General features: G+C 31.8%; 1 protein-coding gene across 1 annotated transcript in view; it reads left to right on the top strand.

Annotated features, from left to right (window-relative positions):
- Nucleotides 1–348: 348 nt before the first annotated feature.
- LOC149799922 (uncharacterized) overlaps nucleotides 349–22,916 on the top strand; it is a 31,893-nt gene continuing 9,325 nt past the window's right edge. The window contains exons 1-13 of the mRNA XM_089959377.1: nucleotides 349–393; nucleotides 1,138–1,158; nucleotides 1,347–1,367; nucleotides 1,814–1,843; nucleotides 3,310–3,330; nucleotides 3,820–3,849; nucleotides 10,920–10,940; nucleotides 11,352–11,378; nucleotides 12,088–12,108; nucleotides 13,179–13,205; nucleotides 17,055–17,078; nucleotides 17,482–17,806; nucleotides 18,538–18,717. Of these exons, the coding sequence (XP_089815503.1) occupies nucleotides 11,374–11,378; nucleotides 12,088–12,108; nucleotides 13,179–13,205; nucleotides 17,055–17,078; nucleotides 17,482–17,806; nucleotides 18,538–18,717 (582 nt within the window). The 5' untranslated portion in view covers nucleotides 349–393; nucleotides 1,138–1,158; nucleotides 1,347–1,367; ... (3 more) ...; nucleotides 10,920–10,940; nucleotides 11,352–11,373. The remainder of the gene's footprint in view (nucleotides 394–1,137; nucleotides 1,159–1,346; nucleotides 1,368–1,813; nucleotides 1,844–3,309; nucleotides 3,331–3,819; nucleotides 3,850–10,919; nucleotides 10,941–11,351; nucleotides 11,379–12,087; nucleotides 12,109–13,178; nucleotides 13,206–17,054; nucleotides 17,079–17,481; nucleotides 17,807–18,537; nucleotides 18,718–22,916) is intronic.

The raw sequence follows: 22,916 nt of genomic DNA, 5'->3' as shown, positions 1-22,916 counted from the left end.
ATAACAATATTACATTATTCATATATGAACTATCTCATGAAATGCTGAAGATATTTAAGAGTATTTGTAAGATATTCTATTGCATATTTATCTTTGATAGATCTTGATATATATTATGCAGCATCTGATATCCTAATAAAGAAATCTCATTACCCCCCCCATATGTCAAATGTCTTGTATTGTATATGATATGTTTTAAGCATGCATGTTAATTATTAAAATATATATTTGACATGTTACTTATATATTTAATTTATTATATGATATTATTGTACAATAACTTAATATTTAAAGTGCTATGCCGTTACAAATCGAACCTACCTTTTGAAATTTGTTTAATAAGGCGAGACATGATTTTGCACTAATACGTACTTTCAGACTTGAGGTCAAGGGGTAAGTATATGATTTGCAACTATACTGAGGTAAAATTACACCGAGTTTGTCTGTAATTCTATATTTACTTAGACTACGTATGCATACATCTACTTTTCCAGACGAAATCCAGACTATCGTATTTAGTATGTGTCTACCAAGATGCTTATTCTATGCAACCACAGTTTACATAAAAGGATTTCTTATCAAGACAATATGCATGTAAATTTTTAATAGATAAAAGGGGTACTAACTATTAGAAGTTTGTTTTAAAATTTCGATGCATTGATAAACAAATGTATGTTATATTGATATACATGTGTGTTTACAATTAATTGAAACAATTTAAACAAGAGTCAAAGGTACAGTTTTTAGTCAAATTCTTACGGCCTAACCAAAACTGGTTGACGAATGGTTTTGACTTTGCAATCATTATTTTTAAACAAATAAAATTTTACTCATTTGTTCACAAAGATATTTCGGTTTTGGAACACCAACACTTTTTGTTCAAGGTTGGAATAAGGTCGACTAATAATCATACTTCTTTTGTTTCGTGGTGATGCTTTGGATGCACATAAATAGTTTATAGTACCTGTGGAATAAATGGTACTTGAAAATGTGCAAAGTAATTATAAGTATTGAGATATTGTTTCAAACAAGAGTACACTTCCTTATCTGCAAGATTGCTTTTACTATTATATTTTCGCAAGGCAGTACATCGTCTTTTCGTTGCTCTTACTTACAAGTCTTTGATTTACTTTTCAGGTTGAATATCTTGCAATTTGAGTGAGTATATATTTATTACTTATTTTGTCTTGTTCGGATTGAATTTTAATATTTAACTTTTCCAATTAATATATTATCATATGAATATCAGATACGGTGACGGAAGTGTTATAACATTATTAGCGAATATTAAAAGTAATATAAAACACATGGATAAAATTGTACTTGGTTTTATATTTTCATTTCAGTTTCATCGATGTAGAAATAATGTGAGTAATATGTGTGTTATATTGCAAATTATTATGTGATATATAAGTAATATTCTGATGATTTGAAACATTTGCTAAAATAATGGAGGATGATGATGCTGATCATGATCATGATACTTTGTTTGTGGCAGTGGTAGGTCTGTCCGTGCACTTTCTATTTCCATTTACAAATGTTTCTTAGAAACATCTACGTCAGAGTTTGCGATGTATGCTACATTGTGTTGTGTCGATCCTTTAATGTCTACTAAGTGCAATTTTTACGTGTTAAAGCTATATGTATCAGTTGTATATCTATATTTACATGTTAGAAAACAAAGTTGTGGCTAAAGCCATGTTCTCGCTTGTTCTTTGCATAAAAATTAAGCCACGTGTACCTCTCGGTCTCTGCATGTTCATCCTACAAGCATTGTTTTGTTCATTAGTGATGAAAATATATCTTTATGTAGATCAAGAATAGGATCAACCTTGCAAGAAATGTAAGTCATTTATTTGAAATATCTCTACTAATACATTATTGCCTTTCTATGTACACTCTGTATTTATCTTACCACTTTGCTTAATTAGGACAAATGTATTACTGTTTCCTGCCTAAACAACTTCATTACTGAAGAACCAATGTGTAAAAGAGGCTCAGATCTACAAAGTTCGATTTGTGAACATTTACTTTTAGTTATTTGTTCTTATCCAGATTCAATGACATCAAATATGTTACAATTGATAACATTTTCATCCATATATGTGTATAGCATCTGTGCAGAATATGTATATTCTAGTTTAAACTTGACCTTTATTCAGACTCGTGTTCTCAAACTAGCAAAGGCGTTGTAGTTTTCCCTCTTTACTTGAACATTATTTGCCAATAATCACTATAACATTTAAGTTAAAAAGTAACTACTAAAAGAGCAATATAAGTGTACCGCAATATGCCGATTTGCACTGGTCGACTTGCTACTTGTATTACTGCTTTAGTCCAACTTCGCATCAAACTTACCAGTGTATTAATTGCTATTAATATAAGATTTAAGTCAGATTCATTGTCATATTATTATTTATGACTGGTAAATTAAATTTAGATCATAATTGAATCAAGAAGTATATCATTATTTTTGTCTTTCTAGACTTATATTTGGATAAGTTTGGGTTGTATGTTCTATTTTCTTCATTTTCACACAGTTTTGTTTTTATCATGGCGGTGTATGCTGTGTATTACATTTGCCATAACAGCTGCAGCCACTGTACTTTGAATGCTTAAATGTTTCCAGAGTACGTTCATCTGTGTACGCTCTATCTTAAAATACGGAAATATTTAAACGGTGGTATGCTGTTTGATAACCAATATTCACAATAGACCATTTTCATTTCGAATTTCAATTTTCGATTCGATGTGTAAGAAAAATATCATCCAATTTTGTTTATGTGTAAGATAGTAAAATATAATTTCTATGCTCAAGAGTTTATGTAAGCTAATCCGCCAAGCCTAGAGTCTAAAACAAGAATCCTGTTACCGGTCGGAACTGTTCTGCCGTACACATATCCTTTGAATACACAAACCTAAGTGATAACACAAATGAAATAAATGACATATCACAATTGTGTAAAACATATAAAACGCTATTAAAACTATTGTTCCGTACCTGCATTCCTGATGTTTACCATTTGTGTATATTACCTCGCAATAATTGGTAATTCAACACATTTTATTAAATGTTTCTTCACGTATCATGTTGAACATCTTCCAATTTAAATAAACATTTAATTTCCTTCTACTTCTTCTTCGTATCTAAATTTAAGATTTGATTTCTCTAATTACATGAGTTTTAAAATGATGGACGAGCTTTGATGAAATTATTAAAGAATTTGCTAGTCGAAATGAGAAAAAATGCACAGAAATGGATGTTTCATTTTCAAATGTGTAGCCGAATGTTCAAACATTTCTTTTCAGCTCCATAAATGACCAGACTAAGTGAGTAATATGCGTGTTATATAGCAAAATGTAGTTAGCTATAGAAAGCAAGATATTATGTTTTGCTGCAGCTGTTAAAATAGTCAATGATGATGAAGACGATAATGCTGATGGCGCCTTTACTGATTTTATCTCTGATGAATCTGAATGAAATGTCATTATGTTTAATCTTTTTGGATACACAAATGCTTCCATGATATATTTACAACCTAGTAATAAGGTTATAAATAATAACTAAATTTAGTCCAGAATTTGAGATGCATGTTATGTTGCATCCAATCAAATGTTTAGTTCCTTCCAAATGTTATGAGTGTATATTGTATATTTCTCGGTATCGATTGGGTACCTGAATTTACACAATAGATTAAACTATAAAATGCTTTTCATATGCATGAAAGTTATGCCACGTATACCTACCATTTTTTCCCAAACAGCAATCTATACGACATTTTGTTGTTCACTGATTATGGAATTTGTTTCGTTATGTAGCTCAAGGATTCAATCAACGCTGCAAGAATTGTAAGTCAGTTTCCGTTAGAATTAATTGAAACAACAGAACAATCAGAATACTGTTCCTCTAAGTGACCTGTATAATTCTCTACGCACCTTACTAATGTAGCCAAACAAATATAACATACGCAAAATTAATGTAGCAGGTAATTGCGCTGGTGATAGTGGAACATGTGAATATTTAGTTAGCTTTTTTCTCTCAAGTGTATTCTTTTTTGTTAGACCTATTGACTTCTAACCCTTGTTACCTCGAATTTCTAATGGTTTTTCCTCACTTTCCAATATGTGTGTGATCATGATTTTCAGTTTATAACTTAGGCCCTGGATAGCCATATCCCACTGTTTACCTTTATTCCGACGTGTGGTAGCCTCCATATTAGCTATATCACTCGAATATTCATTCATAGTAATCACAGTGAAGATTAATTGCAACACGATAAAAACCAACATTGGTTAATAGTAATCAGCCCGCGACAGGATGAATAGCAGTCAGTGGCCTGGCTTCACACAAGACTTCTTTACTCCAATTTCGTGTCAAGATATATATTGTTTTAATCTTTTTATATTTCAAAAACTCGTTTTCTCATTATTATCGCAGAAGAGAAATAATTTTAGATAAAACTGAATCGAAAGACTTCCATTATTATTTGTTGGTCTCGTTTAATCTTATATGTAGGAACGGACTATTCTCATTTATATCATTGCGAAACCCATAAGCAGCACATAATTCATTCGATGTGTGTTGACCTTACGATAGCAGATTCCACCACTATGCTTTGAATGAGAACTTGCTTTTCTCCATATCATTTAACTTTTACGCTTTACGCTAACCTATTATGATCTACCGTAAGGTAAGGAAAATTCAGTCGGCGCTTTTTGTTGTTGAACAGATCTATCATCATTCACAATCTACCATTTTTATTTCGACCTATTACACTTCAGTGTGGGATAGGACAATTTCACCACCAGGTGAAAAAGACTCATTAATAATTGGACACCAAAGTTGTAATGTACTGATGTGCTGTTTAATACCAGTTGACAACTATACCGATATATCATTCTCAACAAAACCTACATTTATTATGCCTGAATTTATATTACTACCCGCTATTTATTGAGGTATTTAATTAACTGGTTAACACTTACACAAAATGAAGTTCGATTTTTGTTCTGAAACAAATCTTTTTTGTGAGTTCAGTCAGTGAATACTTGCATACTGTGATACTTTGATGAAAACATTTCATTCATTTTTGGCATTGGGCGGGTTGCGAATTTCTCAAAATCGGAATATTTCCCGGGAAGTAAGGGAGTTGAATATTGTGAAGGACAGGGAAAGGTTTTCGCTCTTTAATTTAGAGGATATGTGTAGAATAGGAGAACAAAAAAAAAATGCAAAGATATTTGTTCTAGTGAATGAGAACCTGAAAATACAAAACAGTTTCAACCCCGCCACTTCCATTTGCACAATTAAATAAAGTTGACGACAGGGCCATAAAATAACTTAGTCATTAAAATAACAAATTGCAGATAAGAATGCAAATATCGCAAACTATAGGAGCACAAATCCATTTGGGCAGTTAATTGGACCACCATATATATATATATACTTTTAGGTCAGTTATTCCATGAAGTTGTTCCTATTCCATTCCTGCTTGAGTGCTCAGATTCAAAATTACCTTTACTAACCTAAATCTCAGTCACAACTGAACAAGGTCCTTTTATTCTTTGAATCAATCGCCATTATTCTAGTACCCCCCTCGTAAAAAAGAAAGAAGGGCTATATTTCTATCTGGAGCAGTTTTCTAACTTCCAGGAGTATTGAAATTCGATGGGTGGCAATCCGAATATTCTTGGAGATTTCAACATTCACTTTGTACTGGGAACCCATGCGCATCGAAACTCCTAGATTCGTTTCATATTTTCAACCTCAGTTCTTTGTCCGACCCACCTATAGACATGGCCACAGTTTAGACCAAAATTTTTTATAAACCTGAAGACAATATTCTATAGTCTTCATGTGTGTTCCACAAACTTGCATCACTTCAACGTACCAGTTCGTAACCCACCTACGTGCTTCTAAGAAGACTATTCATACGATAAATATAACTTACTTAATGCGTGGCATGCAAGCAAACATAACAGCTAGGTAACCGCCAAAAGCAATATAACACGATACGTGCTTGCGTTTATTGCGTGGAAAACATGCACAAGTAACTGCGAGTAAAGCATAAATTAAAGAGTGTTCTCATTAGTAATAGTAGTGTTCGGGACCAGTTGTTAATAGAGATTTGGCTTTCCATCAGGCGCAATATTCATAAGCAGATTGATGAAGCAGCTAAAGGGAATGTCACATAGTTCATGAAGCAAAATCAACCTACAAACAGTACTAATATCATTGAAGGTTAAAGCTGCGAAATGCTCTTCGAGACTAAGAACACGCCACGTTTAAGGAATAAATTGACACCACTTCCAATAACTTTCTCTCAAGTTAACATTCCTGACTTGTGTTCAGATTTCTTAAGTAATAAAGTTCAGTCGATTACAAATAAGCTGGACAATACAATTTCAATGGATTAATTATCACCATACAGATGTGATACGCAACACAGTATTATGTGAACTTGATCCGATTCCGACATCAATGCTGCTTTATTGCTTAGATTCTATATTACCTTCACTAATCGATGTTATCAATAATTCTCTCTCATTCGGGGATTTCCTATTATTTTTTATAACTGCCAGTTTGAAATGTCTCTCATAATAAATTGGCGCTTAACCATAATTGTCTAAAAAATTAATCCTTTTTTTCTAACCTACTCATGTCAAAAACCAAACATGTTATATCCAAACTTGTGTTTAATCTGAAATCTGGTTGTCCTTTTAGCAGTGTACAGTCTACATGGAGCCCTCGCATTAGTACTGAAACTGCCCTTCTGAGAGTAGTAAACGATCTTATTTCTTATTTCGATGATGGAAATATTACAGTCCCCACCTTCTTTTGACTTGTCTGCAACAAGACCATGATATAGTACTGCACAATATCCAGCATGTATTTGGTATTCGTGATACAGGTGTGACATAGTTCAAGTTAGGCTTAGTCAACAGGCACAAACTTTGTCCTAAAATGGACAAGAATCCAGTTCAGTTGATATATGTTTTGTTGTTCCATTTGGCTCTGTTCTCTGTCTCGTTGGTTTCATCCTATACGCTCATCCACTCTCAAGCATCAAATGTCGAGATGAGTAACCTCATGAATTGTACGCCGCATACACTCAAATATACAAATCTAGCTGCCCATCTGAAGTTGTAACTAACATCCGAGACATTGAGAGTTGTATCCGATATGAATTGATGGATGACATGTAACAAATTGTATATTAATGAAGATAAAACTGAAACAATCATGATAAATACTCTAAGACCTTCTTGTTCATACTCTTTACATCATTCAATAAGTGTCAGTAATAACAATACAAAATTCACATTGACAGTACCAAACCTAAGGTTCACTGGTCACAGTACTCTCTCATTACACCAACATGTAAAGTACATATGCAAGTCTTCGTATCTGGAGATGAAACGCATCAGCTCCATTCGCACTTGTCTTTCGATTGGTGACTGACTGAAAAATAATTCTCTGTTCTTTAGTATTATATAAATGACTCTTCAGATATACACTTTTTGTTGATCAAGATTAAATATTTGGCAGAAATTGGTTGTAACATCAAAAAATAACAACATACAATAAATGTATATAATAATAGTAATAATAATGATAATAATAATATTAATAATAATAATAATGATAATAATAATAATAATAATAATAATAATAATAATAATAATAATAATAATAATAATAATAATAATAATATTTATAATAATAATATGGAACTAGTACAGTACCTAATCTTTAGAAGCTTAAAACGCGTTATGGTATTAGATACCACATACATACTTATATAATGACAATCCTACAATAATACACTCTATGAAATTAAAACAATATGCTGTCAATAATAAAGAAAGTAAACATTATGTCTTTAGGTCTTTTTTGTCAACATAGCTGAGCGTTAAGAGCACTCTTAAAGGACATTGCGTTGTCCTTTTGTCTAAGATCAATGTTCAATTCTTTACACGTCCATGCAACCTGTTACGGAACAGGGTGTTGTCGTTACCACTTCATTTAAACATTGTAAACAATGAGAATGCGAGTGTCAGAGGAGAAGCAGAAGTTTACAGATGGAGTATATATATTTGATGCTGTCATATAGGTAGATTGACTGGATTTAGTCACATAAATGCAGCCTTGTGAACATATCCTGTACTTGATTCAGAATCGAACTGGTTCCCAGTGGAGGTTACTGAGCAGGTGGCGGTGTTCACTGTTCTTCATACAATAAGGCTAATTAGAGCAGCTGTGTCTTGAACTTATCGAAGTGTATCTAGTAGCTCCAGAGACGAACGGGATAAAAGCTAATTAAAATAATTCAACCTTTAAAGTACTAAGAAATACACAAGCGTTGTAGGGACATCAGCAGATAGAAAGTTGCGAATGGAGCAGATGTTTCTCAGTTTCAAATATGCAGTCTTTCATATGTTCATGACACGTTGATGTAATGAGAGAGTACTGACATCCTGGCTTAGTAATGAATGTTTGAATGTAATGTTCGAATTACAGATACTTATTAGTTGATGTGAATGAGAATGTCTTTGCGATCAGGACGTCATTATTGATATCATCACTCATCTGTAGCTTCTTATATGTCATCAAATCGGAATGCCTGATTGTTTGCCTTGGGAGATGCCTTTGTTCCATCTGGGCAGCTAGTTTGTATATTTGAGTATCCTCAGTGTACACTTAGTGAGACATTACGAGAACGAGGCCAGGGATAATGCCTGGTTGAGCATCAACACGTAGATCAATTGGGCTTTAATGTTTTCCATTTTAGGACACAGTTTGATTCATGTTGACTAAGTAAGACTCCAACCACAATAAGACCGTCTCGTCAATATCAAATACATGCTGGAAGTAAAATAATAAAAGATGTTATGTCAAATGCCGCACACGAATCAAAGATGGTGAGTGGTGAGGACTGTAATCTTTCTACTCCCAGAACAGAAAGAATGTCGTCAACGACTTTCAGGACAGTTTCCTTTATTGTCTCTTACTAATATAGCAGAGTCAGTAATGTTGCCTATAAGATAAACTATTCTCGGCACTTAATATCAACAACAAAATAAAACAAATCTGAAGGAACCCATTGCACTTTCTTCATCATTAACATTAATAAACAATGTCAGTGTCATATTATCTGTTTTGTCCTTTAAATTCGAATCTACAAATGAATATCATAATATGTCATTATGGAATAGGTGTATATGATGTTGATAAGGGAAGCTATGGGCTTAATGTATATCTTTTGTAGGAGAATATAATTTATAAATGTTATTACAGGCGAATTATTATCTGTATTTAATTACTATTGTGTGTTGACATTTGTCCATGATTGTATGAGTCTATGGCATACCTGACGAATGTATTAGTATTTATTAAACAAACGGAATTAATGCATAATCACTAATTATCTTCAACTTATTACTATATTTGACGAGCTATTAAGCAGAATAATGACAGACTGTATCGGTACCTAAGAGCAAGGCAGGCAAGGCATTCTTGTTGCCTTAAATGTGTGCGTTCGAAAGATTTCTAGAGGCAAATCCTTTAAGGAGTATTTCAACTAAAACCATGATAAAAGCCTTTATAAAGTCGTTTTTTTTTACACAGCGTTGCCTACACAATCTGTCAAATTTATCGAGGGCCAAATTTTATGTCTGGAATTTTCCATCAAACTATGCATGAATTAGGCATCCAACAAGTTTGAAAATATAATTGGGCCATATGGACGAGCATGTTCATTTGTTTGTGTTTGTTGTTATGGTATTAGTTACAGAATATTGTACTTTTAGAGGAGGTGTTATGTATATTTAATTTGAATTGTCGCTTGGCTTTTCTGTAAGATATATATTTCCAGATTGTGTGACTGACCTTGTTTAATAATTATTTTTGAGTCTACCTTAAAATACAAATCTTGATATTCTGTATATAGCATAATACATTGCTAATAATTCCGTATGACAATGGATTACATATTCAGATCATTGTTATTTGAGGCTAACAAATTTAATCTTATCTGAGTTTAGGGCATTCTTTTTTCGCTCGGATTATCCTGATCTTGTTAACACCGTAGGTCAAAGGACGTTGACTTGCAATTGTTTTGTGACTGTGCTGTAGTTTTTATTATTGCTTTCATCAAACGTATTAATTTATCCATAAATCTCTGAAGTGGAAACATTCTTAGTGTTACATTCAGTTTCTAATTTGGGAAGATTAAAGTTTTTAATTATTCACTGGAATGACAAGTCAAGGTTGTTGACAAATTAGTGCATTTGATGCTATTGGCAAGTGAGCACATTAGATATTATAATTTATTCGGAACACTATTCAAATTTAGTTTTAACTCTAAATAGTTGGACTTGTGATTGAAGGTTTAGGACCATTTTGAATTTAATTCACAATCCTGTGAGCTACGTTTGATTTTTCACTTTGCCTTTAAGGGAAATAAGTTATTTGTTAAATTGTCTGAAACGTGTTGGTTTTCTTACTTTTCAATTATTTAGTCTAAAACTGTAGAGTCATAACACTAATAAAAACGGTTAACAATGTACAAATGGAATGATGACATATACATTAAATCAATCCTAATTGCTAACTGAAAAATACTTTTAGAGCATTTGTGTATAAATCTCGTTTTAACGCTGATACCAGATTCGTAAGAAGTCCTTTAGAGGTTGTGTTCAATAGGTATTTTATTTTACCCTGAAACGTGCATCATCATATAACACTTGAATATCTTGTAAAATTTTGAACAACATGTTGTCTTAATTTTTTTATTCGACGAAGGTCTCTGAAATCAGCGATTCGTATTCTTTAGTATCCTATCTGATCTCTACATGGTGAGCAAAGTACAAATATGTTTTTGTTTAGTGGTCTCATTTATTTTCTTTCTTCGTTCCAGGGTTTCTTATTGTTTCTTCAGGTGAGAACAGAACAGCAGATATACAAGATATGTCACAAAATACAAACTTAATCGTATTATAATCGAGCAAAAATCTCACTTTGCTGGGACAATGTATGGTAGATGACCTGGGGCCATTTCAGGGCATTGGCATTTGTCAATGGGATACAACGTCTTGTAAGCTCGAAGCAAAGAGAAAGGGTTATTTTCCATTTGACACAGCATCAGTATTTAGACAATATAATAATGTATAGAAGAATGAAAGATAGCTTTTTATGACTATTACAAATTATATTATATAAATGTATCATACATGTGAATAAAGTTGTCGCTACGTCCAAATGATGAACTATATTTTCACTTTCTAACAATTCGCAGGACCATATTTAGATGCAATTAATGACACATATTTCTATTTTTATTAATTTCCAGATTGCTTGACCTGGTGAATACAATGATGTAAGAACTCAAATTTAAGAATAACCTAATGGACAAAATATTGGATTCAAATTGTCACATAATTCAATAAAGACATATGCAAAAATAATTATGATTAGTTCTTTTAGGGCATCATTTTGTGGATAATTTCCTTCACAAATTTATGGCACGATGGAAATGTATTAATGAAGATAACAAAGTAAAGGAAAAAGCAGCAAAGTTTGTATAACTTTGGTCTTAAATTCAACAATTAAAAAGATTGATTGATTCATAGCGCGATTATATAATCATCATTGTAGTGTGAATTATATCTGGAAATTATCTGTGCTTTTATTATGTCACATGGCCATGGCAATTTTCGAGGTTTTGATAACGTTTGCATCAAACACTGTCATCCTTACATCCAACGTTAAAGTAATTTTAATTTGCTGAAGTAGATTGTGCCTTTGAAAGTTATGATTACGACATATATGTAATTATATGCTTTGTCTCCTCTAATTTTGTTGTGGTATTTTTGCTTTGGTCAAAACATATTGCTCTGTGGCTTGCAATTATTGCAGATTAGGTAGAGGTCGGCGATGAACATTTTCCTATCTGTGTGTTTTACTTCTAAAGTAGCAATCTAATTGTTTTGTTCTCATGTTTGTAAGCTAGTATTTAATTTAAGAGATTTATCAATCCTTGTAGTGTTTATGGAAAGTAACATTATTGCTTATAACTCTTCTTTCAGAGATTCGTTGCATGATGTCAGGTAAGAATGGCAGGACGGAGTGTACTATAATCAATACACATTTTGCATTGTTCGTATAAAACGATGAACAAAAGAGTACAACATGAGGAATTTCCAACCAAACAAAACAACAAGCTATACTTTTTATTAAATGGAAACGAGGCTTGCTGAATTTTCTTTGAATTACCAATTTATGCAACGATTGTTTAATTACAAATACAACTTACATACTATACATAATATATTTTATTTATATCACATACCAATACTCAAACGTGCATTTCTAAAGCAAAGATTGACTACAGGCCATTATGCATTGAAGGAATGAATCAACTCTGCACATCCCTGCTGAGTGTACCCGATACAACATATAGTTATTTACCTTTGGGGACTAATCCTTGCATATAGATAAGTTGCTTTTTTAAGCTCTGGACTTGTATTTTCATTCATCTTGATTAAAAACGATTAAACAGGCTCTTGATTTAAGCATTCAAGATAGACTAAATGAAGAAATCAGAGTACTACAAACAAAGGTTTAGGCTAGCTACTTGAACACTGAACGCACACCAAGGTTATTGTAGTTTACTGTGTCCAAGTTCATTTTTGGTCTCACTCCATAGATTGCTCCCTATTTTGCACCTTATCAGAGAGAGGTATGAAAAGGAAAGCCGAGAAGACTTATATGAAATTGCGTAACAAGTGTAATTAAGTAATAAAACTGGTGTAATCAATATTTTTGCATTGTTTTCCTACTTCAATGATGAAAAATCAGTGGACATTCATTACATATTTTGAGAATATAGAAGTAATAGCCGTCATTTGAAATAGAAGCAACTGTTGCAACAATATTTATATAAGCGTATTAATGTACCATTGACGGATCACAATTTCATACCAACATCACTGGTATATCAAACTGCTTTAAATACTATCCTATCTATAATGTTTAAATAAGGTACTAGAATTAAACGTTTTCATCCATTTTGTAACGATACGTGACTATTGCTCTTTACGTGTTCTTCTGGGAGGGATATTGTGTGCCATATTTAAATGTAATGGATTAAACAGTTTTCTTTCCAATTTATTTCCAGATTGTTAGTATTGGAGAACATAAAGAGGTATAAAAAACATTAGAGAAATCAATACAGTATAATATTACAAGAAAGTGTATATATATATATATATATATATATATATATATATATATATATATATATATATATATATATATATATATATATATATATATATATATATATATCTATATGAATGTATGTATAAGCGTGTGTGTGTGAGTGCGATTTTGTCTAGAAATATATATATATATACATATATCTATATCTATCTATCTATATATATACATATATATACATATATATACACATATAAATATATATATCTATATATATATATATATATATATATATATATATATATATATATATCTATATATATATATATATATATATATATATATATATATACAAATATACATATATCCATATATAAATATATATATATCGATATATATATATATATACATAGATAGATATATATACATATATAGAGAGATATATATATATAGATATATATATATAGAGAGATACATATATATATAGAGAGAGATACACATATAGAGATATATATACATATATATATAGAGAGATACACATATAGAGATATATATATCCATATATATAGAGATACACATATAGAGATATATATATACATATATATTGAGATACATATATATATATACATATATATACATATACATATATAGATACATACATATACATACATATATATACATATATAGATACATACATATACATATATACATATATAGATACATACATATACATATATACATATAGAGATACATACATATACATAAATAAATATATAGATACATACATATACATAGATATACATATATAGATACATACATATACATACATACATAAATAGATACAGACATATACATACATATATATATATATAGAAACATATATATGCATACATATATAGATACATACATATACATGCATATATAGATACATACATATACATACATATATATATATAGAAACATATATATGCATACATATATAGATACATACATATACATACATATATAGATACATACATATACATACATACATATACATATAGATACATACATATACATACATATATATATATATACATATATAGATACATACATATACATATATATACATATACAGATACATACATATACATACATATATATATAAACATACATATACATACATACATATACATATATATACATATACAGATACATACATATACATACATACATATATAGATACATACACATACATATATATATGTAGATACATACATATATATATACATATATACATACATAATAGATCTACATACATATATACATATACATACATATAGATCTACATACATATATATACATACATATACATACCTATATATACATTCATATATATACATACATATATATACATATATATACATACATATACATACATACATATACATAAGTACATATATATACATACATATACATACGTACATACACATACATACACATACATATACATACACAGATACACATACATACACATACATACATACACATACATGCATACACATACATACAGATACATACATACACATATATACATGTACATACATACATATACATACATACACATACATACATACACTTACATACACATACATACATACACATACATACATACATACATACATACATGCACATACATACATATACATGCATACACATACATTCTTACAGATACATAAACATACATACATACATACATACATACATACATACACATACATACACATACATACATATACATACATACATACATACATACATACATGCATACATACATACATACATGCATACATACATACATACATACATACATACATACATGCATACATACATACATACATACATACACATACATACACATACATACACATACATACATATACATACATACACATACATACATACACATACATACACATACATACATACATACATACATGCATCCATACATACATACATACAGACATACATGCATGCATGCATGCATGCATACATACATACATACATACATACATACATATATACATACATACACATACACATACATACACATACATGCATAAGCATACCTACACATACATTCATACACATCCATACACATACATACATACATACATGCATGCATACATACATACATACATACATACATACATCCATACACATACATACACATACATACATATACATACATACACATACATCCACACACATACATACATATACATACATACACATACATTCATACACATACATACATATGTATACATGCACATACATATATACACATACACATACATACTCATACATACATACACATACATACATACATACATACATACATACAGACAAACATACACATACATACATATTCATACATAGACATACATTCATACACATACATAAACATACATACATACATACACATACATACACATACATACAGAGACATCCATACACATACATACATACTCATATATACATATATATACATACATATATATACATACACATACATACATACATATACATACATATATATACACACACAGTGGATCCAGCAAGGGATCATGTTTGTCAAGGATTAAGATAAATGTAATAAACTGACTACGAACAGTGCAAAACTAGTATCTAATTTTCCCAAGCGCTTTCGACTCTTAATGAGTCTTTTTCAAAGGCAAATAGAAAATATTGACAAAACAAACAAATACAACAGTAAAAAAAAACGTTGTCTTTGCAACACTTTACATGTCTATGGCTTGTTGCTGATGCTGGAAGATATTTTATGTTGACCTAGAAATCGATGAGCCATAGCGACATCCGTTATGTTGTGCCAATTTATGCACGCGCAAACTATATCCCGGATCTTTCGTTGTTATAGTTGTAATCATAGGTGTTTGGGTGACTAATAAGCAAATTTAGAGAAATATTGAAAAGAAAACATGTCGGCTGCGAAATGATAGTTTAATTTATGAATGTCTGTCTTTTGCTATTCTTCTTGGTTTAAACCGCTTGGTTTCAATGTTCTAAGGCGGCGTATCCAGTAAGATTCCTTAGGCACGAATATGGCAATTATTTTAATAGGCGCCACGGAGGATGTGCATTTTCCGAAAGGGAATTGGACAGATTATTTTTAGCATTAGTACTATGGTCCTGAAATGCTGGATAAAACTGTCTAAAAATGAAACCGATCCCATCAACAAGCCATAAGCATACCAGGTGCATAGTTTTTGTATCTGGGTTGATTATTTTAATATGCACATCACTGTTTCACTGAAAACGTTTATAAATCAAATTGTTTTGATAGTTATAACTGACGTTGGATTACATACATAAACGGAGAGAGAGAGCGAGAGACAATAAATTAACGTTCACTCCGAAGCATCAACATTTCAGCAGTGTAAATGGCCTTTGTTAATAGTGTAAAGTTCAAAAGGAGTTATATCCTGCGAAGCTGATACTGTAAACGTTAATTCATTTTCTTATTACAGTAATATTAAATTGCGCAATTTGTTTTTGGAAAGGAAGCTTCAAGTGGCAGTAAGAGAGGTTTCACATTATATGCATTTGAAAAAAAAATATCACTTTAAAAATATAGAGTATATCCAATTATATTATTATTCATAAATACAGTGTGAATTATTTTGAACCTATTTTAAGATGCTCCATCATCATCAAAACAGATTCACTGTTATGATAGATATAAATGTCAATATATCTTTCTGGAACTTTCTTTTATATTGACATTTATCTGAAATTATTTTAAATTATAATTTATTTTCTCTGTTAATTATTTTAGAGGGAGCTTCAATGCAATACTGAGGTACATACTTCAATGTTTATATACTCTTTTCCATTCATTTCTTAAAAGCTGATTATGTTCCTTGTTTACCCTTTTTGCCTACATCATAAGATTCACATACATAATTATCCACATGTAGGTGTTTGCTTTGATTTGCAAATGAAGAGGTAATTTGAAATAACACATATTTTGTACCCTCATTGCCCTCACACACTCACACATACACACACACACACATATAAAAAATAATTTTATTCAGATATGTATTTTGATGCCTTGTATGTTCCATTAGTAAGAACATTGTATAATTAGTTATTTATATATGTTCATATAAATACGGTTATTCGTGGTTTCCTTCATTGTGCAAATTTGTTTCAGATACATTGTCCTAATTACTTATTAGCCATTACTGTTAACATTACAGTGTTCGTAATCTATGTAGCGATCCGTCTGTAAAGGCTGTCTCCACGAAGGAAACCATCCAGAAATGCTTCACAGATTTAACAAACATCGTAAGGGAAGAGAAAGTACAAATCAAACAAATACTAGATAACTGGAATGTGTCATCATTAAGTAGACCACTCCTTGAGTCTGATGTTCTGAAGGTTCTGAACTTCCAAGACGATTGCCCAGATCTTGTAACACTGGCTGTCAGCGTCACTACTGAAGTTGAAAATCCAAGATTATTTGAATTTAAAGTAGTTTTTATATCTGATAAAAGCTGTGACATGATTCCTGCAGAATTTCAAGTAAGTATATCACATATGTTTAGCTAGTAATCACTCCAAAAACTGATCCCTACATATAGGTCCCTACAGATTAAACAACGTTAATAAATATGCGTAATCCATTATTGAATACCTCATGAACTATTCACGATTCGGTTTGAGAGGTGTCGCTTTTGAAATGTGTTAGTAACGTCGACTAACTGTAAAACAACTCACCTAGAAGATTCATTTGAAGATATCCATTTTGTTTATTCCTCTGCTACCTTAAATAAAATTATTATTACTGCATGCGTATGAATATCAGAGTTCTGTATACGATTCCTTTGTGTTCTTTCTTACACTGGAGGAAAAAATATTTGATTACATCCTTAAAAATGTAAAGGATATTGCATCTAAATTTGACCGTAATAACTACTAACAAAGAAAAGAGAGAGATCGGAAGGAATTCTAGTAAGAGAAGACAAAAACATAATCTGACTCATTCTGTTGCAGGCAGAAGCACAACAAGAATGATACAATTATCGCTAACAAAACCACAAACCATTAGCAAAATAACCTAGTTCATACTCAGTTTTTTTTCTCTAATGCTCTGCTGTCAACACTCCCTTTCTCTAAGAGAATGCATAATGTCCAAATTCCCCATAAAAGTAAGTACATGTTCTACATTTTAAGGATTACTAAAAGCATATCAGCCATGAACAAATATTGTTCAATAAGTACCATTATAATTTTATACATGATTTTCTTTTCAGGAAGGATACGTACACTTTCCACTTCGTCCCACCAAACATATCTTTGTTATGTCAACAGAGAAGTGGGAATCGCATCGATTAAATCGAGATGGACTCATCTATAAATCTGTTGATTTCAAGGATCTGACGGTTACCTTTCCACCTTATTCTGTCAGCAAAGAATGTGAAATTGAGATTCAGGTACAACAGTGTATCGTGTTAAGGTTTATTTCCAACGATTTGCTTTCAGGCTGGAGCTTTTGATAACGTAAATGAAGAAATTATTCAGTTTGAGGTAACAATCTGAGTACATTTCATTCGCAGCTTAATTTATTTTTGATAAGCTAACTATCGTGTTTTCTCTTATTCATAAATGTAAAAGCAAGGATAAACTGTTTATCTCACGTTTAATATTGTAGTTAAATAGTCAGTACTCTAACATAAAGTGTCATAAACAGCTAGAGCATGAAATAAAACACGCACCTGAATCTATTTCACAATTCAGTCTACGCGTGAAATTAAAGCTAGTATATAGCGTCGTAATGATAAAAAATGCTCACATAAAGCACATTTCTTTTGAGTTCTATACAATCATAAATTACAGCAATACCGTCTTTGGCTATATTTATAAATAATCTCCTGACACAAATACGTGAGAGTATAGTAGTTAATCTAATATTTTGGGTTTTTTCAGAGCTTATGCTCTCTTAAGTATGGGGGAATAATGTCCTCCGATGTAAAATAGATGGCGAGGTCCCCAAATACAAGAAAACGACGCTAATGAGATAAGCATAACATTAGATTTTATGTAGTACTTTAGAAGTTTCTATTTGGTGTTTGCCCTTAATTCTCAATAAATTTGGGATTTCTGAACTGATGGTCCGATTACGCATTTAATGCTGGTGTCCTTGATTCCTACGTTTTGTATTTAGAGCACTATGAATCAGAAATTATACTCCTTCATGACTTTTTCTCCATTTTGAAACTCCCGTGCAATTTATTGCATAAAATTTTATTAATGATAGTGGTATATTTGTCGGATTGAAAGTTGCATTTGCCTGGGGTAAGACTTTCATAATCTATGTAGCAAATATACCATCCAAAACATTGCACAAATATAATTGAATGAATATTGAGTATCAAAAACACCCAGGTACACAATCATCATAAGGAATTCTTCAAAAATGATACATTCAACCTTTGTTCAGAAGCGCTTCACACATTGAAATACTTAATAGTCGATTCTGAAAACTCGTCATTTTTGGAAACAGATGTATATATATCGATCGTTACAAGCCACCACTGCCACCAAACATTTTCTTGTTACATGCCAGGGGTCTTTACTTCACCAAGCGGTTGTCAAACCCCGGCGCAATTCCCGCTGAAAGTCATAAGTTTACCCCAAATTTCCAAAGACTTCCATACAACTTTAGTTGTAAATTAAAATGTTCGATGTGTCCATTTTAAGATACAAATTTTACTCTAATCAATGCAAGACCACATATAAAACAACCTGCCAAATATATATCAACCGCACATCTGCATGGTTTCTCTGCATTAAGTTAGATTTCCGTAGAACTGCTCCTCCGATGCTCCATACGATTAGATACCCACCCAGACAACCATCCCACCAAAATAGCTATAAAGAAGTGCAAAGTTGTATTCAAACCCAAAATCATACCCACCACACCATGTGTCAAAGTAATCCTTGAACTAACAGAAAATATACCTCTACTAAAAAAAACAGGTAACAAACAATACACACCAGAACAAATCACCATGGTTACAAAAATCAAAGGATTAACATTGAAGCTACCACATTAGGTAATAAAGAAGGACAAGAAAACGTACTAAAACCTGTACTGGTAAACGAAATGAACCAAAAATACCCGGACTATGTTAAAATATATACCGATGGATCAAAAACAAACAACCCACCAAGAACAACAGCAGTAATAGTCATCCCTGAATTCAAAATACAAACGGGATCCAGATTACCTGACAATTGCTTCATTTACACCACTGAATTCTGGGATATATTTTAATCACTACAATGGATCAAAGACAATTAAATATCTAAAGCAGTTATTATAAGCGATTCCCTAAGCGTTATCAAATCGATCCAAAATCGCAATACACACTCTAGGGAACAATTCCTCGACAGAGCATGCAAATTAATCGGCGATATCACCACAGCACATCAATTAGTCGAGCTCACGTGGATACACTCGCACATTGGAATCTCTAGCAACGAAACATCAGACAAAGTAACACAAATCAAACTAGGAGATCAAAACTCTATCAAGCTTAACTATAGCTCTACAGAAGCTCTATGCTTTGCACAAACATATATAGACCAAAAATGGCAAGATTTTTGGAACTCCTTCACAAAAGGTAAAAAGCACCATGAAACCCAAAAAACCGAAGATAGGAACATACAGCTACCTAAGGGTACCTATATAGAACAGAAAACCATTAACAGGATAATAACTGGAAAACTAAAGTAGCAAGCAGAGACCCAGTAACAAGCTAAATAAATTTAGAAGCCACCACATAACAACCCATAAAATACCATTCAGTTTTATAAAAATATTAATAAATAATTCACTTACGAAGCACCTATCAAAAACTAGGGAAACCGCAAAATCAGATGTCCTAAATGTCCTTAGCGAACCGAGTAATCAGCTAGGAATCCGGTCCTAGATGTCCTTAACGAACCACGTAATCGGCTTGGACTTTGGTCTCTTGCTAAATCAAGTATAAATAACATTTAATCTCTAAAAGAATTAATAAATAAATAACTTAAAGAGGCAAGATCTAAAAACTTCTAAATAACATAACATAGGAAGAACACAGTAAACACCTCGACTAGTAATACAATAATAACCTTGAAAATCTCTCTTCACACATGATTTATACTTACAACCTCTATAAACAGCATAGAACACCACCACTTTTAGAACACTGAAAAAAAAGAAACGCAAGAAACACCAGGCAAATGCAACAAGAAACCAGCGATGTGAAGCAACCAGGACCGTTCCCGAGCTCTCCTTCCCACTAATGACAGCCAACCATTCAACTGTAAGGGACATTTATAGTCCCACAGATTGAGGCCAAACTATCAGGGTTCCTTGAACCCATACCAGCTTGGGGGAGGTGGCACCATTCCCTTCCCCAGGAACAACTAGTAGGCTGCGGTGCAGTCAGAAAAAAGTGGCACATGCACAATTGTGCGCACGCCACTATCATTAAACTCAACAACAACAACCTCAAGCAGTTCTCGCAGTAGAAACTATAAAACTCTCCCCAACACTGGGAACAATTTTATCTCCGCCACCTTAGGCCAGGCAATCTATGGTTTCTAGGCAGATTTCGCTAGTACAACTGCGCCACATTTGCCACCATGGCGACATAAACGGTATCTGCCGAGTCCCTTCGTATTTGTTCTATTGTGTAATTTATCGGTTTCCTACCGTAAATACTGACACTGCAGTTACACCACAGTTATACACCACTATATGTTAAAAGGGATTATGTTACTCCAGGGTCATTCGTTTGGGCCTGAATTCACTACTAGTGAACCATGCCATCATGGAAACTCAATTTACACGTTACTCCTTGACGTTTGCTCCTAGTAATTGGCTAATTATTTCGGGCTAAGAATATTTCCATGGCACCGAATTTCAATAATCACACAAGTAATCACACAAATCCAAGAATTCCTTAAAACGGGACGCTTTCAAACGCGCAAACCCCAAATTTAGTACAATATATATATATATATATATATATATATATATATATATATATATATATATATATATATATATATATATATATATATATATATATATATATATATATATATATATATATATATATATATATATATATATATATATATATATATATATATATACCTGGCCTATGCCTAAAAGAACCTCCCTAGGCACACATATATTTCACTTGTCATAAACAAAGAGCAAAATAAGAAACAAAATATGTCGAATACTCAATAATGTGCTAATTCTACAATTGTTGTTAGTAGGATAACTGAAATTTAAAGTATGTGAATGTTTTGGTCTGAGCTAAAGATTGCTTTTCAGATGCTTTTTTTTTAACAGAATACCAGGTTTCCTAGATAAACAGTATCAACTTGGTTGGCCAAAAAAGAATCTTTCTGTTCTTTTCAACTATAGATTTGATAGTGCTTTCCAGAGTAGTTGCGCTAAAGCAAACTTATTACTGTCGCAAGAAAGGGTAGAGGTCGTTTAATTTAGTACAATCTCCAAAACTACACACAAAACATACGTAACGACAGGGAAGAAGGTTGTATCTGGGAGACACATTCTCTCTCCAAAACGCTAATGAAGTATGTACAAAGTGGCATTTGCTTAGAA

The sequence above is a fragment of the Sinohyriopsis cumingii genome, chromosome 5 (genome assembly GCF_028554795.1).
Source record: "Sinohyriopsis cumingii isolate HCF-2022 chromosome 5, ASM2855479v2, whole genome shotgun sequence".
NCBI lineage: Eukaryota > Metazoa > Mollusca > Bivalvia > Unionida > Unionidae > Sinohyriopsis > Sinohyriopsis cumingii.
The sequence above is the reverse complement of the archived record's forward strand: the minus strand, read 5'-3'. Positions and strand labels throughout refer to the sequence as shown.